Source organism: Orussus abietinus, unplaced genomic scaffold (assembly GCF_000612105.2).
Source record: "Orussus abietinus isolate OABI.00-Male unplaced genomic scaffold, Oabi_2.0 scaffold51, whole genome shotgun sequence".
NCBI classification, from domain to species: Eukaryota; Metazoa; Arthropoda; class Insecta; order Hymenoptera; family Orussidae; genus Orussus; species Orussus abietinus.
The window spans coordinates 619333-638009 of NW_019394250.1; the positions used below are offsets into that span (position 1 = coordinate 619333).

At 39.4% G+C, this 18677-nt stretch overlaps 1 protein-coding gene across 1 annotated transcript in view; it reads left to right on the top strand.

Annotated features, from left to right (window-relative positions):
- LOC105696111 overlaps positions 1-1669 on the top strand; it is a 33641-nt gene extending 31972 nt beyond the window's left edge. The window contains exon 3 of the mRNA XM_012418300.2: positions 540-1669. Within this exon, the coding sequence (XP_012273723.1) occupies positions 540-1614 (1075 nt within the window). The 3' untranslated portion in view covers positions 1615-1669. The remainder of the gene's footprint in view (positions 1-539) is intronic.
- The last annotated feature ends 17008 nt before the right edge of the window (positions 1670-18677 follow it).

Here is an 18677-nt window from a genome sequence, read left to right on the forward strand (position 1 = left end):
TATGGGTATCGATTAAACCAAATTCGAGTTTGGAGCCACGGCCGTGTTACAGTATTGGGTGGAGGGGCCGGGTTCGATGGATCGCGACGTGCTCGAGGGAATATTTCGAATGTAACGAGAATTAAGTAATCCACTTACTTTTCTTTAAGATAACAGCAATCCATTTATTTAATATGGGCAGCCGAGTCCTCGAGGAGCGGGGATGCGACGAAAGTCGATTTGTAGGTCTAGTCACAAATTGTCACCCGCGCTAGCGAATACAATAAAACCAACAGTTCGGGACGGAGCGACGGGCAACTGTCCTCGGAGACTGCTCGAGAGCAAAGAAGACCTCTCCTCTCAAGTTAGGCCCGAGGTCCTCGAAATTCAGGAGGAGAGGGACGTGGAGAGGGCCAACCGTCGGTGTCGTTGGCCCTCGAAATGTGAACAATAGAACGTTCGAGAATAGACGAAATGTTCCGAGATTAAGTTCGATTTATGTTCTCGTCACAATCGGGAACTAGTAGATTTACACTCAGTTGCCATTGTCTTTGTTTCAGGTACCAGGAGGGAGGATTAGTTAAATCCTTGAGCATGGAGTCCCTGATAGCCGACATCTGGTTGGATGAATGGGGTGGAAACACTATCACCTATACAGGAATTTTGGCGACTTGTCCAATTCCCAGATCTATTCTACCTCTAAAGGTTACAATAAGCCCCACTCCCTGTTACGAGAATCCTAGTCATAGTTTAATAATAAACCAGAAAACCGCACACCGCCCTAACACCAAGAGGCAATTTACATTGTGCATCAAAGGCTTGGACTTCGAGGAAGATGTCTCCAAGAAGCTGGTTGCTTTTGTAGAGTTGCACCGTATTTTAGGTGCCAGCTTCTTCCACTTCTATGTTTTGAACGTCCATGAAAATGTACTCAAGGTGTTGAGGCTCTACGAAAGATCTAACGTTGTTAGATGGATCAGATTCAGCTTGCCCGGTGATTTACCTAATGAGAAAAATGAGAGAAGATCGTTTTTAGAAAAGAATCCCTGGATCAAAAGACGAATGGAATTAATTCCTTACAACCATTGCTTTTACGAGAACCTTCAAGATTCCGAGTATGTGCTTCCGATTGACTTGGACGAAACCATTGTTCCAAGGCGTTGCAGAAACTGGTCTCACCTTTTGCTTGACGAGAGGAAAAGGTTAGGTAAATCGTTCAAGGATTTCGCCTCCTACGCAGTGAGAAACGCTTATTTCTTTCCGGAGCTTCAAAACCGTAGTCACTCGACTCGTGATGCCGATCGCGACTTGGATTTTGATTACATGGACACTATGAGATCAGCTATCATTTCACCTGAAGGGGATTCAGTCAAAAGCTTTATTTCTACAAAGCGTGCTCTAACCGTACACAACCATTATGCATTAACAACGCTAAACCCTTCGACAAAGAGAGCCCATCATTTCGATCCTAGGGATGTCCTAAAACATCATCATCGAGTTTGCGACAGTAAGCACATTGACTGCGATTTGTTAATGGAGGATGTTCGTATAGACAGATCAGCCCTGAGATTTGCCGATGAACTAAAAAGCAGGATCAAGACTGCTTTTGACCACCTCAACGCTTTGTCGATGTGATGCTGATGTGTAAATAAAGATCTCCAATAAATCATAGTTTTGATTACCTCGCAAATACATTCGTCAAGAATACACCTGCGTCCATCCTTATTCATTTATGATATCTGAGATTAAAATAAAAGTTAAAACCTTTAGAACGATTCCAATGCTCATCAGATTAAATACTTCCACGTCAATGAAAGTGTTGCACAAATGATTGCTTCGTTTTGAATTCAACATTTAAAACAATTTGATATAATAATGTATCCAATATTTCCCGTCAGAAATTATGGACTTTGACGCTTGAAATCATGTGAAAATTAGTTGGAAATCATTGAGAAATCACTTAAACACTCACAATTTTAAGGCCGAACGTCCCTTGTCCCCGAATTGCAGTTGTTTATCATATGAAATTCAAAGGCAATCGGCTCTCAAAGAAGAAAATCGTTTTCACTGATTTCCAAGTGAATAGCCCCTCGGATATGACTGATGCTGTTTAGCGTGACGCATTTACACTTTTTAATCCCAGCTAAATTAATGTTCTCACGGTGTTGATCCGTAAAAAAAAAAAGTACGTGCACTCGACAGTTTAAATACGGCTAAAGCGGCTAGGGAGTGATTCATTAATGGGAGGTTCATATAATGCCCATGTGCTGCAGAACGGCGTTTATGTGCTTTAGGGGCCATGCATATCGCCGCGGCTACGGACGGTGATTCTGCGAGCGGACGAGCGCTGCGACATCGTTCAATAGGTAGGATTAATAGTTTCAGGTTCCTTGCAGGCTTCACGTGCTTAAAGTACGGCCCGGCGGTATTGAGATGCAGTGATACGCAATTCGAGTTGGTGAAAATGTTGACACGTCATTGGAATTCCTTCGGGTAAGTACGGTGCATAAGAAAGTAATATGCAAGAATATATGTATAATCAGGACACAATTATCGATTTCGAAGATGGGTATGTAGGCTTATTTTGATTTTCCCGGGCCTACCGACGTACTCCACTAGGTTCGCCTGAATCGATACCACATCGATCGAGTTATCGACAGCGACCGACCCTTCGTTCATACACGTCGGCGAAGTCAGAAGTTTGATTAGTGCGTAAGAAACGATTCGAGGGAGAATAAAATTACGTTGCCACAGCTTATTCACTGAGTTATCCTGAGGAAACCTTTTGCGATTAACCACCGCGCCACCGTAGATTCACCTACAGGGATGAAATTATATTAACCTAGTGTCGACAATGCTCGTGGAATCGCGAACGTCAACGGAGAGAGCGAGGTGCCGAGGGCGAACTGATTAACCGTGACAATAAAGTCGATTAGAATTGAACTCAATAACCGAATGCTAACAATCTTATATATGATTACGAAAAACAATGATACTATATTTGGACTTTACGCGGTATCGATAGAAGATCGTAAAACAAGGTGGAGCGGGAAGAACGTCGGAGTTCTCAAAAAGTGGAGCGGTCGAGATCGGTGATCTCTGCGAACCGGAGAAGAGTATATTCTCGCGGGAGATATTAGTAGAATTTGTTCGTCTCGGTGGAAAAATGATACAGAGGAGCCTGTCCCAGGATACTGTCCTCGAGGATGAAGTTTTGTGAAGGAGCAACGCGGATAAGTCTAAGGAAAGCGGGGTTGCATTTAACAATTGAAGGCGATTGGTGGTAGGACTTTTAGGAAAGAGAATGTTATGCACTTTAGGAGTCGTAGGTGTGGAAAGCAAAAATGAGCTACAGGACGAGTAGTTCTAGGAAAGGAACAACTCAAAGGCTAAAGGACCGCGGCGACAGAGAAGTACTCGATGTTTTAGAGTTTAGGGTTTAATTTATGAGCTTCAAGAGCGAGATGTACGTGAAAAGGAGAAAGCGAAGAGAGTCACGGGATAACGCGAAGCATGTGAGAATTTGACAGAAGGTACACACGGACTCGAAAGAGAGGAACATCCAGGTCGCTGGGAAAGAATACCTTGCCCCGGGGGTTCGAGGATCGCCTCTTACCCTTAACGGCATTCACCACTAAAGTGGGGACGATGACTTCCACCGCTAGATGGCATTAGCATCGAATTCGGTGAGAGGTAACCAAAACGTACTTTCTCGCTCGGATGAGGAAGACGCGACGCATAATGGGCGGTGTTTAGCAACGGGCGAAAAATGTGTGCGTATTTTGCACGTATAGGACTCACACAACGGCTAGACGCCTCTGGACTAGGCGCCGAAGCGTGTGTGACCCCCGGCCGTACGCACACGCCAGTTGGACGCTCCGCCTAGTCGGCAACGGTTGCCAAGGAATGCCCAAATTCCTCGCGAGAAACTCGAAAATCCAGAAAAAGGTCCTCCACGGAGACAACGATTTTGAGCGTATTCCTCAACCGATCGAGCTCAACGAGTGCTCGTTTTAAAGATAAAACGTTGACGTGTGTTTATATGGAAGCGATTCTTGATCAAGCACCTCGTTCCTAGTTAAAAGGGCATTGAAATTATGTCGTTGCACTTTCTTATATGAAAATGACCACTTATCGAAAATCGCTCCCATATAAACACAGGTCAACATTTCATCTTCGATATGAGCACTCGTTGAGCTCGATCGGTTTAGAAATACGTTCGGAATCGATGTCCCCGTGAGGCCATGCAAAATCGCTGGAGTGGTGAGCGCCCTTAACGGACGGTCAGGCGCCAGGTTGTCCGAAGGGTCGTCTGGTCCGCTCGAGTGTCTCTGTGACTCGATATAATTTTATCAATCGCTAATTCGTCTTAACATACTGATCTTAACACCTACGAAAATATGTATTCAATTCTTGGAGCGAATATTATAATTTGTTATTTATGTGAGGCGCATCCTACGTGGAAACATTTTGGGGAGCTGACCGGGCGCTAACGAGACCTTTTTGAACTGGATTGTGCTCTGAATGGACGATATTGATTAAATGCCGATCACAAATATACCTCTTCTGATAACTTAGGCCCAGACTGGACTAGATAGATTTGGCTAGCGTTCTTTGTTTACTGCTAGAATTGTTAGGATGCAAAAAAATGTGAAAAGAGTGTCAATTGGAGCGAGAATGGAACACGTTCTACCTTCTGGTTGCTGCACAGAAACTATACCAGCACGTGATGTTGGGTTTTCACGGAGCGTGAACCACTGCCGTGAATGTCTCTATGCTTGCGTGGCTAATCACGACAATCGAAAACGTGAATCGTTCACATGGATTTACCAGAAGCCGACCATGGATGATCTAGTTACCGAGGGTTGTGCCGTTTTGAGTTGTTTTATGTGAAACATTGAAAACAAAATACGGCACTTTCGCCAAATAACGCAACAAAGACGTGAAATAAGACATCAATGGGTTAGAGAGTGGATATTGCAACGATGAATTTTGGGAGCAACGCATTTTCTCCAATCTTGACAATAAGAACTGCTTAAATTGTTTAATTTGACAATCACTTCTTTTGGTCCAAATCCAGATATATTTAAAGACTCGGTAATTCTTTTAGCTGCGACCCTTCGCATGTCTCGGTTGCGATATCCTTCTAAAGTAGGATATTATAGAACCTTTTCCACTTTATACAAATCTAGAAAACGTGCAGTTTCGTTGTCATGAAATTTAATCAAATGTTGGGCCTTATTCCCCAAAGTTACCTTACTCGGTTTTATAATGCGCGCCAAATATGAATTTTCATCGTTGTATTAGTAACTTATATGAGGGTGCTTCATGTTCGATACTGCGGTTAGCAATTGTTACGTCTGAGTGGGTGAAATTGAATGAAAATGTTAGTGATAAAGTAATTATTTATTTGATTGTCTGAACGACTTTAAGGCGCTACAAGTTGACTTGGAATAATTAGGGGTCCCTTGTTGTTAGGAAATAGAGAATGTAGTATTAATACAATATTAAGTGTCGAGCACTTCAAATATACTCATTCTGTATACGATTTTTATTGTGTGCTATTTTAGTGAATTATTCAAATTCAAGCCTTTCTCGTATCAATCGCTGCTCAGACTTTCTCGCACAAATGAATTTGGCCATTTCTTGATAACGAGCACTTCATATAGACAAATATTCTTTCTTACAATCAGTAAAAGTCCCAGGCTTTTGTAGAAATTTATTACGAACAATCGTAAAGAATACCATTGGAAAGTATTTACCAAAGGGGAAACTACGACCGTTCTGGTATAACCATCCATTTGTTGACTATCTCTGTCGATCTCTTGAAAAATGTGACTCACTGGTTATCCCTTAGCGAGCAACGAACTCGGAATGGTTTTTTTTTATACTACATCCCTTCCACGGCATTGACTTCTTTTTCTGACTCTACGTGATTTTTGCGCGCAGGGCTGCAAGATCCCAGTCCTGGAATCTTAGGAAAATCTTTTTGTGTAGGATGACTACTACTGTAGGATGTTTTTTAAACTTTTAAAAGGACTCGACTCTTTTAAACAGCAATTATTCCAGGCATTCTTTCTATAGAATATGCCCCCAGTAGCACGAAATACTTGTATTATATCTTCAATATACATGTAACTAATATCGCACATTTTGTACATTTTTAGCAGACAATTGACATATTTGCAAAACATTTATTTTATTATATTATTTTTCGAATATTTGTATAATATTAGCTTCCCGTATTTTTGTGGTATTTTTCTTATAGATATACAAAACGTTTCGTTCCATTTGAATATAAGCATTTTTTAAATATTATCTGCCGAATACAGTATAAACCAAAAAATTGTCCTGTCCTACTTTGTTGATGATTGGGGTACTACAAATTATCTCGAAATTGAAAAAGATAGGTAACGCATGGTAATGTAAATCCCGATCAAGAGGTGCCAACATTTAAATTCTTCTGTGACAGCAGTGACCTGTACCAGAAATGGAAGGTTTTATCTAAGCTCTGCCCCATATTCAAAATCATGATAACATTTCGACACGGAATCTTCCTACATTTTCCTCCTGAAGTGGTGAATTTGCATGTAAATGATCGGGATATTAGTAATTCGGCGATTCTCTTCCTTCCTCCACCCTGGTTTCTCCGCCTTTCTAGATTTCCGAGCTTCTTTAGAGGTCCCTACGCCCTGAAATCTGCATATACAGGGCACTATTTATCGACTTGTCTTTTAGAAGAATTCATTTATGAATGCAATTTTCATTTAAAAATTGAAAAGTGCAGTAAAAGTGCAGCACGAAATTATAATAATAAAATAATCGCCACAAGTAAGAAATAGTAGTAATGATAACAAAGATAAAACATTATGGAGAATCTTATTGTCTAGATGTATTAGGTTGGTAAGAAAATTATATTATTTTCCTGTTGCTACAATTGAAATGTTCATTATTTCGTTGTTCTTTGTGCGATTTAGACAATTTTGGTATTGATCGAAAGCTAGTATTTCCAAGTTTTGATTTTTGACATGACAGGTGTTTTTTAATCGTTAAATTTTGAGAAATAGGGGTATATTATGGATCAAGAAAAACTTCATTGTAGGGACTCTATGCTTTATGAGTTCCACCTGCGACGGAATGTTCCAATGCGACGGAAGCTCATACAAATTTGTGTTTCGTCTTTGGACCATCTAAAGTTAAAGTACGGTCCAAAGATGGTTTGAACAATTCAAGTAAGGTGACAGGAAGCTTCAAGATGAACCTCGCACTGAAAGACCAAAGGAGCTTGATGACGACATTCTGAGGGCTATAGTGGGTAATGAACCACTATTGACTACGAGAGAGATCGGGGATAAGTTAAGCGTTAGCCACATAACAATTGCAAACCACTTGAACAAGCTTGGCTTCGTTTACAAATGGTGTCGTTGGATTCCCCGTGAATTAAACGAAAAAAATATGGCAGATCGAATTTCTATTGCTTCTTCTTTGCTTGCTCGATAACAATATCAGCCTTTTTGGATCACCTGGTTACTGGTGACGAAAAGTGGATCGTGTATGACAATGTAGTGAGGAAAAGAGCCAAGATAATGCCAAGCAGTTCGCCTCCTACCATTGCGAACGTCAATTTGCACCAAAAAAAGTTAATGCTTTGCATTAGGTGGGATTGTTGATCCACTGGGAACTGTTGCAACCGGATCAAATTGTCACAACAGACCTATATTGTGATCAGCTAACCCGACTGGATACAAAAATACGTGAACTTTGTCCAGCACTGTATAACCGAAAAGGTGTTGTCTTCCGACATGACAATGCCAGGCCTCACGTGTCTTTAAGGACGAAAGAGAAGCTCCAGGCTCTTGGCTGTGAAGTTTTATCATATCCATCATACTCACCTGATCTGGCACTATCTGACTACCACTTGTTCCTCTCTTTGCAATATTTTCGTAAAGGAAAGAAATTTCGAAATTTTCAGGATGTCCACAGGGCAGTGGTAGATTTCCTGGATTCAAAGAATAGGATCTTTTATACATCCGGTATAAATGACGTTGTTGACAGATGGAGGAAGGTCATAGAAAACAGTGGTCAATTTTCATTAATTAATCTCACTTATGAGCTTAAATATAAGAAATTGAAATTTCCTCAAAAAACGACATAACTTTCTTACCAACCTAATAATATTTAGAAGTTAAATGATGGACACGGCTCCATAGGGCACAGGCGTGTCCATCATTTAACTTCCATTCCTACAGCAGAAGTTCTGGAATCTGAATAAAAATTAGTACAGAAAGGGGTGCATCTAGGCAGCAGCATGCAGTTCGTTCCCCGAATCCGTCGCGTTAGGTCAGTTCAGTTCATAAGTTCTCTCTTTGAAATCCATTACGTTATTTTCGTATATGACTCTGCAATATTCCATTTCTCTAGTATTCAAAATTATTCGAACTAGGTCCTGCAACTCTTCCTTTTCGATTCTAGTCTTTCAAGAAGCATAAAATATAACAAACGTGCGCGGACGACGTCATGTTGATTAGTGGTTAGTCTATCAGTATATCATTTTTTATATAAAAAAATGAAATTTCATCAGTTTCAGGACTTTCCTTACAATCTTCACGTTCAGGTTGTGAAGTTTTAAACGATTCGGTATACCCAATTCGGAGAAAAAGTTTCATGAACGAAACCTCTTCGACGCCACTTTCACATTATCTTAAGCGCCATGTCCATCACCGGTGGCTGACAATATGCTTTTCGTCAGATAAAGTCAAATATGGCGAGCTAAACGTAAAGAAAGACAAAACAGATTTGGAGCTTAAGATGTTAAAGTTTGCCAAATCTGTTAGTTCCTGGTATCCGTAACGCAGAGAGTGCAAAGTGCAAGATACCGTCGATCGATCTCTACCCTAGAAAACGTCTAGTTGGCCTGATATATCCCTTGGTAAGAGTCGACCCCCAGTCCGCCGTGAATTACGGTGTCAATCCGCGCAAGTCAAGGACCGGTGGGGTAGGTCGGTTCCTCCGAACCGTCGGCGAATCCGGTGGAAGTTCCCGCTGTAGGACGATACTTATTTATACCCTCGTGCAGGCGTGGAAGCTACGGAGTTGTGTCGAATGTCAGGCATGCGCTTCGTGCTTGAACTGGCGGCCGGAGGAGGAAGGCACGTGGACTTCAGTCATCCTGGCGCAACCGCCAGGACTGCTCCGTACGCCCACGACATTTCGCGCCTCTGATCGCGAAAACGCCACGCGACTCTGCCGGAGTTAAACGTTCTCCTACCAATTGTCAAATTAAGGGCCCACCTGATACAACTAAATGGGAAATGATTCTTCTAAATGTTCCCCCAATCTGATCGCTGAGCTCAGGAACTCATCCCAGACGATAACTTGTCCAGCAGTTCCGTTGACAAGAACAAACGCTTTCAGTAGCCGAATCAAGATTCTTCCGAGTTTCGAGGATTTACCAACTTTGGGAGGAATTGTGTTCACGGTTATGGGAAGTCCGTCCAGGCCTGGAATAAGAATTTCGGTTGAAGTGGAAGAGTCGTAATCAAGGCGGTTTGTTAAGCATCAGCAGATGTGCGGCTCAGGGCTCTAAGATGAGAACGGAAGACAATAAGTTTCGCACCTTCAGTAATTTGTCCCTCGTTGAGGAGTGTACTCAAAAATCGCTACTCAAAGTGCTGACCAGAGCACACCATGTTACCAGATGGACGTAGAGTGCATCGTTTGGGAGCCAACAGGGACGCGTTTGGAACACCATCTTCTGGAGTCTGGGACCGATAGGACCATCCACGTGCAATAACTACTTTACCAATTGGTCCTTTCTCATGGGCCAGCAGAATTTCAAGTTTGAACAGAAGCTTTCGAGCGGTGTTATCGGTTCGTTCCGCTTATATCGGGACGCAATGGTTATGTGTGCAGTTTTATGTGAAAATATCATCGAGAAATGCCGGTGACATAAAGGGCCAAAGTAGATGCGATCGAATGGTCTGGTGAAAAACTTGACGGGAGCTTCATTTCGGTTTGTGCGTTTTCTTCGGGCGAGATTGGACGCTCTTGGGGAAATCGTAAAGCTTTTTACGTGTCCCACGATTACTTTTCGGTTCTTGACCCACGTAACTGCTCCCATCTGTGCGGGATATTAAAATGATTCTCTGTTAAACGAAAAGAATAAAACCGAATGAAACTAAATATTAAGAATTGTAATAATACTTTACTACTAAAAAATTAACGAATTACTGAACGATTACAAACGCATGTCTATATTAAATGAACTGTCTTTGTAACAAATGAACCTGAGTAGCTGTTACACAAGAAACGTTATTCTGATAATTTGAGAAAACTCCGAATTTCTTTTGGCATTGAGCACAATTAAGGGCCATGTCTACTCAATGGTTTATCCGCATGAAAGTGCATATTTAAAAAATATTGTTCCATTTCGAAGTTTATGGTACTCGGCAACAGTTGGTTTCTCAGATCGATTTAATCACTGTTGTTAAGCGTCTATTATTGTGAAATACAAAAATAGCGCAGAGCAGACATACCGATACGCTGACAATTGTGATTGATAGTTTCAATGCAATATTTATAATATTTTTATTCAGATAGTATTAAAACTGTATTTTAATGTGATGAGTTAGGAAACACGGACTTCTTGCAATTGTATCTAAATTTATTTAATTCTAAAACATACGGATGCTACTACTACAACTACAAACGAGCAACTCATAACTAATGAAATATTGATATATGCGTTGTTTAAATGTTGATGAACATACTTTTTGATTAAAAACCTAAGCTAAACTTAAATTATATAAGCAATTAAAAAAACGTTCTGTACATCGTTCGATAACTCAACATGTACCCAATTTAAAAGACTGTAGATTGTTAGTTGCCTACAATGCTACTTAAATAGCATTAAAATATCGTTCTCTCTATTATTATTGTTTAAATTAAAATTATTTAGCGGTTTGTAAATGCAACCTAGATACTAAATAAGGCGAAGTAGGAACTATGTATGAAATAATGTGTAGATCCAATGTATAAACATACTACACAATCTAGAAATGTAAAAAGTTAGGAAATATTGAATATTTGTGATAATTGTTAGTGAAAAAAGTCGGCATATTTTAATCAAGGACTGAATAATTCAATTTTGGAGTCTTAAAAAATATTTGTCAGCTTTAAACCTTCATAAATAATGAATGGCAGAAAATATTAAGGAAAGAATATGTACTAAAAAGTTAACCTATCCACAAAGTTTTTTTAACAAAATTATCGGCTACGTGTATATTAATGTTTGATGAATCAGTTATATTTTAACAGCTAAATATTTTGGTATTTATACCCTCGTAACATATTTAATGATATTTACCGCAAACATAATTAATATTAATAGCGTGGAGAAATCGTTAGAGTAACTGAACAATTACTGATAATTTGAAAAATCCACTCAATACCAGAAGTTTAAATTAAATCACGCAATTTATTGAACGTATTAACTAACCCTCTTAAAAAACAGCAGAAGATTAAAATAAAATTTCGCAATGGCTCATGAAACTTCTTAAACCCTGTTTTAAAGAGATTTAATTCAGGCATAGCTTAAAAAACTCAACAAACGATAAAAGTGTCTCTTCGAGATCAAGTCGATTAATGATAAAGTTACTCTTTCGAGAAGAGAAAAATATATCCCGTTAAAAGTGCAGTTCTTTAAAAAAAATTCTATAATTTTTCTTCATTAACCGTTGAATTTGCTAACACTTAGAAAAAAACCAAAAGAACACTCGTAACGAGACTCGGATGCTCGAGAAGAGCAGAGAAATTATACCCTGTTGAATATTCATAGGTCGTTCGGATTAAAACTCTAAATTCGCGAAACTCGACGTTCAGAGCTATAAATATCATCCCGGCGTTACTAAGTATCGCATCGTGGCAGCAAAACTCGAAGACAGGATACGACGATGGACGATCATCAGATTCGGCTTGAAAAATCTTCTTAAACCGTTCCAGGAACGTTCCACAGTTTAAGTGCCAGTAACGGCCAGATAACGTCGTAGTTCCTCTAGAAGAAACGTAGGATCATCAGACCTTCGTTGCCCTCCCAAAGGGCTCCTCAAACTGCGAACAATAAGAGAACAACCTTCAATTGCACCTCCCAAAACGTAGGAGTACAAAAGCATCATAGAGAGCGAGCTATTTTCAGTAAATATTCGCATATGTGTAAAAGAAAACCTATGTAAAATAGAGTATAGTTTATGTAAGTAGATAACGACTGCAGTTATACGGAAGAACACACCAAACGAACGGGATGATAGGACAGGTCGTTAGTAAGGAAATACAGGAAGACAATATGGAAAAGATGTCATAAAATGTCTGTAAATTCTTCAGCTTGCTTGATAAAGTCTTTGTTGATCCCGGGTGCTCGCACTTTGTTGTTAAAAACGGTCGGTCTTTGAATCTAATCTAGTCCAGGGAGATAAACACGGTTCTGGGAAGATCAGCATAAGACCGAATGGATACGATCCTGGCAGGGTTCTTGAACCGTAAAATGATAGAATGACTGTCGATGTAAAGAGTCACGATACACCATGAAACATAGCAATTCTTGGCCGGATCGCGCCGTTGCTGTAAAAGTTCGCATTGATCCTATTTCCCGAGCTTATACGATAATTCCCACGTTTTATGAAGAAGAAGCTTGCGAAGATACGAATTATTTTGACAAATCTGATCGGTCACGTACAAAGAAGGAACGTTTGTATGGTGGATCAGACTATCAGGGTGGAAACAAGATTAAGAACCAAAGAACGAATTTGAACGTGGAGGGTGAACACACAAATAGATCTTTAGGTCGTATCAAAAAGGAAACTTCTTACGATTTAGAGCGAGCGGAAGTTATCACGGAGAAAGTTGCTATAGGTCATGAACAGAAAAAGAGATTTCTAAACATTCAGAGATGGCGGAAATTAAGAAGCAAATCTGACGAAGAGCTTACGAATGACAATGGGAAACGTGAAAAGAATGGTATCGATTATTCCTGCGAGAGTATTCAGGATGTGGGGGTGAAAACTATCTTAAAAGAGGAAGAAAAGAGATTTAATACTCAAAATCATTGCACGGTATTTTATGAAGAGAATGATATAAACTCAGGTCCGAAACAAAAGCGATGGAAGAAATCTGCAGATGTTCCGAGAAAGCAGAATAGTCAAAAAGGTAACGACGAGGCATCTTGTTGGAAAAGTGACTTTGGTATGACGACTATCTTAAGGGGAGAAGAGAACGATGACAACGCAAGTGATGAGTGGCGAAGTCAAAGTTCACTTAAAGAAAGCCATCTTGGACTCAACTTTCAAAGTCGTCACAGTGTCCTTCTTGAAAGGAATCAGACTTTACACGCGTCTCTGCAATTGCTAGACGCCCATATAGATCAAATCTCAACGGATATTAAATCTTCCTATAGTACAGAAATAATTCCTAATGAAGACTTTCCATTCGCAATTTGGAACATTAATGGACTGGTAGACAAACCTTGGAGTCAGGGTGAACTTTCTTCCAGAGAGACATCTCTAAAGGATCAATTAGACCTCATTCCGATAATTGCCATTTCAGGAAAACTGGAGTCCAAATCGCCACTGCCTGAACGTAGCCAATTAGGTAAACAAAATTTAGGTCTTAATGTGCAAGTTGCTTCATCCTCCAGATCCCATGTAAGAAACGGCAAACCTCCAATAATCGAAATCTATGACTACGATGTAAAGTCGAGCTCACCGAAAGTGCAAAGCAATCATGCCTGCCCAAAGTGCACTTCCGATGGCCTCTTGCAGCTTCGTATCGATCCCTTTCGATCTCCCGTCGAGCCTCCAAAAGGACGAAGAACCGGTTGCGTAGAAACTGGAAGTTTCCCCGTCCGCCGATGCAAATCGCAATCGGCAAAATCCGATGATCCCGATGGCCCCGACAAATCCGAAACCAGAAGAAGTAAAAGCTTCGGGGGAAATTCTAAAACTAACAATATCAACAACGAAAGTGCACCAGCCCAACGACTTCAGACGGATCACAGAAAAGAAGCCACCCTTAGGAGGCACTATTATCCCGAAGGAGGATGGGGATACGTTATAGTCACGTGCTCTGCACTTGTGCACTTCCTAGGGATCGGACTCCAGCTTTCCGCTCCCGGAAGCTGGCACGTTTCTGCAGAACTTAAGTTCCATCATCCTGCCCTACACTCCGCAGGTAAGGAAGACATCTCTTTCTACTCTCTTACTTCGATGCAGTTTATCTGTCCGAGTCTAACAAGAGATCGGATAATTCGTTACTTTCCTAAATCCCATTTTCGATTAGATCAACAGGTGGAGTATGTTAGTTATTCTTAAGCCGCTCAGGAGAGTATTTAGCTCCACGCTTTCCATCCAGTCAGGGTCTGGACTTGGTCTAACTCAATCTTGTTTCTTAAAGATTTGAAACAAACCTGTTAAGAGTTAACATAAGACTTAAACCGAGTTCTTTGAAAAAAGCATTTAAGATTTCAATTCTATTCGCACTTTGGTCCGTTATAATGGTCACCATTACTTTCTCCAAAATCCTCAGTGTTGAAGCATTCGACCATCACGGAAACACAGCGATCATTTGTCAGTAATTAGGACCGCGATTTCATTGATTAAGTTCTTGGATCCATACACCGAATGAGCACTTTATACGTACTTAAACGTTTGATCGACGTATTCTTTCCGATCAACTCTTGTATTTAATTTGTCATCCGGTAGTTTTGCATTGTTAGCCTACCGTCATTAAGACGACCTCACCTAGAGATACCGCGCGCTCGGCCCCAGCAACCATTTCGGATTATTTTCTATACATGCCGATTACATTACAAAATAATCCTTCACAACTGAATTTCCTCACGTTTTAGTTTATTACTTGATTGACGGCATTGCTTCATTACATTTCATAGAACTGTCCATCCTTCAATTTGCTCCTGGACATCCCCGCTTTCCTTCTTGCAAATACGGGACATTCCCTTTCCCTTATTTTTCATCCAATCACCTTTTTTCGAAATACACATTTTTGCTTCTAACGAACCGATCCGCGGTCCTTGAACTTTTAACTCCACCCTCGAGGACTTCGTTCGAGGTCTCCCTTTTTTTGACACGAGCTACCAAAGCTCAGATCTTCTGCAATCTCCGGCAGACTAACTTCAATCGCTTCGCACGGTACCGAACTTAATTAGATTTCCGCGTGTTACCGAACACATTGTACTTCAAGCACCGAACTTTAATTGTACCTTTTCGAACCTAAGCTCAGATCGTTAAAATAAATTATTAAGTTTTTCAACGATCCAACACTCAGGCTGCACGCAAAAATGGAAATGATATAAAGTAACTTATTGAAAAATACTACTTTTTAGGATGCGTTAAAGTTATGCGTTTTTAATGTGATAAATTATCCTCGATTTTGTAGGTAAATCGATTCTTTTATTCCCAGGGAATAAAGCAGTGATTTCAGACAAATTCTGCGTGAAGGTGATCTGTCGGTATGATCGGCTTCCAACCACACATAGTTATGAAGTTTATTTACAATACTCATCTGTAAGTAATTGTGCCACCGATGCACAGAAATTATTTTATTGTTGCTTTGTAAAATGTGCGGTTAATAGAAGCCCTTTGAATTTAACACGACATGAATTGAATTGCAACATTTTCTATACTGCTCTTATACACTTACTAGAGCCACTGGGTGCAATTAACTTTTTTACTATAATTGATCATTGGAAAATTATCACGTTGAATAAGAACATCTTCGTTTTTCCAGTTGGACTTATTTCAGCAATGTTAAGAGGAATTTGTTCCTCCGAGTTTCATATATTCCAATTAACCTTTACATTACCTGCACGGTGTAAATATAGCAACGTTATTACCCTATACAATTTCTTTGATTAATTATGACTGATAATCCAGTTTAAGGAACTGTCCCGTAATAAGATACTTCCCTCCGATATTGTTCCTTTTTCAAAGTACTTATTGTTATGAGATCGTTCCTTTTACAACGACAAACGTGGCGGCCTTTGAAAGGAATTTAATAAATTTCAAGCAGTTTGAAAAGCTCTGCAGGAGTCTTGTTAATGATCGTCGCCATGATTTATGTTCCGAACCTCGATCGAAATGTGATATCTGTTGCGGTCAAAGAAACTGTAATCCAGCAATCTGGAATTATTGACATACGAGCGTATTCCGATGAGTATAAAATGTAATTCAACACGTTGCATTTCTAAACAAGAAGAAATCTTTGTAGTCAAAACTGATATGTTGCCGTATCAGGTGCATTAAGTTACTAATATACATCCTAAAAATGGAATCAGAAGATCTGTAATCCAGCAATCTGGAATTATTGATAAACGAGCGTATTCCGATGAGTATGAAATGTAATTCTACACGTTGCATTTCTAAACAAGAAGAATTCTTCGTAGTCAAAACTGATATGTTGCCGTATCAGGTGCATTAAGTTACGAAAAATTAATATATAATATACATCCCAAAAATGGAATCAGAAGATCTGTCATTGTTGTCATGGGAATCAAACAGAAAGTGATTTTAAAGCAGCGTAAAGTCTGGACTACGATGTTCAGCATTTCATTATGTTCCTTTATTTTAGAAATCAGTCTGCAGAAAAGTGCGACCACTCATTGCATATAATGGATCATTAATCTCTTATCCGCCGACATAACCTACACGTTGTTCTCGCTGTTTACCTGAACATCCTTTCATTTTTCTTTATGATGTTCATTCAAATGATATACATTAGTAGAGTTTTGATTTATTGACGTAGGTTATGTTTTATTTGTCTCTCATATCTCTCATTGTATCTTTTATAGTACATTGCTTTTGAATGTGCAAATGTTGAGTCGGACATGTGTCACGAGGATGATCTACACTGTTAAAAAATGTATTATAGTTTCATAACATTTTTTTAGAAGTTTTATTCAGACGTGGTATACTAATTTTATAACATATTTTCAAATAAAATGCATCACAAATGTCATAATAAATAGAATACATACGTGTAATAAATTTATAACGTGTGTTATAAATTTGTGTTGATCAATATTTTATTTTAAACATTTTTCCTGCAGATAATTAAATGTGACATATGTTCCGGGCACGTCTGGATATATTTTTAGAGGTAGCTATGCCTTAAATGCCAACAAAATCTTTTTGTGATCATCGGGTAAGTAGTTACGAACAAGTAGTAGTTACTTGCCGGTAACTACTAACCCGATGATTACAAAACCAATTTAAGCGGGAGATAAGTATTATCGAGGAAGCATTTTAGCGACATTGTTGTGTCAGAGAAATGTTTAAATAATATTTTTTTAAATTCTTACATTCGCAATTTCATTCTAATTAAAATAGTATTCGTGGAAGAATTTCATTAAAAGACCTTGTTAGATTACGTGGTACAGCGAGTGGTACTCGTGCAACCAGAGGCCTTGGTTCGCGACACCCGAAGATCCACGGATTCTGAAATAAATAAATACGTAAATTACACGGATTTTTAAATAAATAAATAAATACATAATTAAAGTAGTATTCGTGGAAGAATTTCATTAAAAGACCTCGTTAGATTACGTGGTACAGCGAGTGGTACTTAGACAACCAGAGGCCCTGGTTCGCGACACCCGAAGACCCACGGATTCTTAAATAAATAAATACGTAAATTCATTAAATAAAAGTTCACATACCAAGCACCCCTTATAATTGCATAGGGCTAAAAAGAATTATTTTCATATATTATAAATTTATATTTTACGTACTAAAAGGTATAATATAAGATTGTCGCAAGTAAGTAGGTTGGGTACTGCTGCTGACTCGATCGGCGAAGGTAACCAAATAAGTTTGTTACCGCAACAAAGTGAATCGGGTACTTTAGTCGGATAAGATTGGATACCGTAACCGAGCAGATTGGTAATTTGTTATTATGAACTTGTAGCCAAGTGTACTCTGTTGAACACGGCAACGAAGTTTGCAGGTGCTATAATAGCGGTTTTGCTTGACTGTTTTCAGTAGACAATTGGTTATATTTGACAACTACGTTTTCTCCGTGTGTATTGAAAAGGTTAAGAGTTCAATGTACAAGTTTAATGTATATTCAACATTTGCTCACCGTCTGCAGTCCTCTTAATGACAATGTTAACATATCTTCCATCTTTCCAGCTTGCGTCTATAGAGACGCATTATATATAATAAAAAATCAATATATATGCATTAATAGTTGTACATTGTCCACATCCTTTTTATTTTGATCTTTCGCAGCACATTCTGCTACACACTCATGTTATGTCCCAGGTCATGTCCGAATTCAGTTTATTTCGTAATATACACTACATAGTACCCTAGTAGCACAAAATATTTGTCTTATATTTTCTATATATTACAGAATGGAGACAGTTCAAACTTCGATAGATCAGAGAGTGAGCCCTTTGGAGCGGGCCTTTTTATACTGACCTAGGATGTTCCTAGGCGCGGAGGAGGATGCTTATTGGTGGGTTTTTAAGATTGAGGAGGGAAATGTCTCGTGTGATTGGCTTGGGGACAGGTCGAAGGGGAAACAGGTGGAAAGCGTCTTTTTCCAGAGAATCTGAATGTTTGACGTTTCCCAGGGCTGTCATCTAGATCGGGGTGCGAAAGTACTCGGATAAACAAAGGGGAGATAAGAAC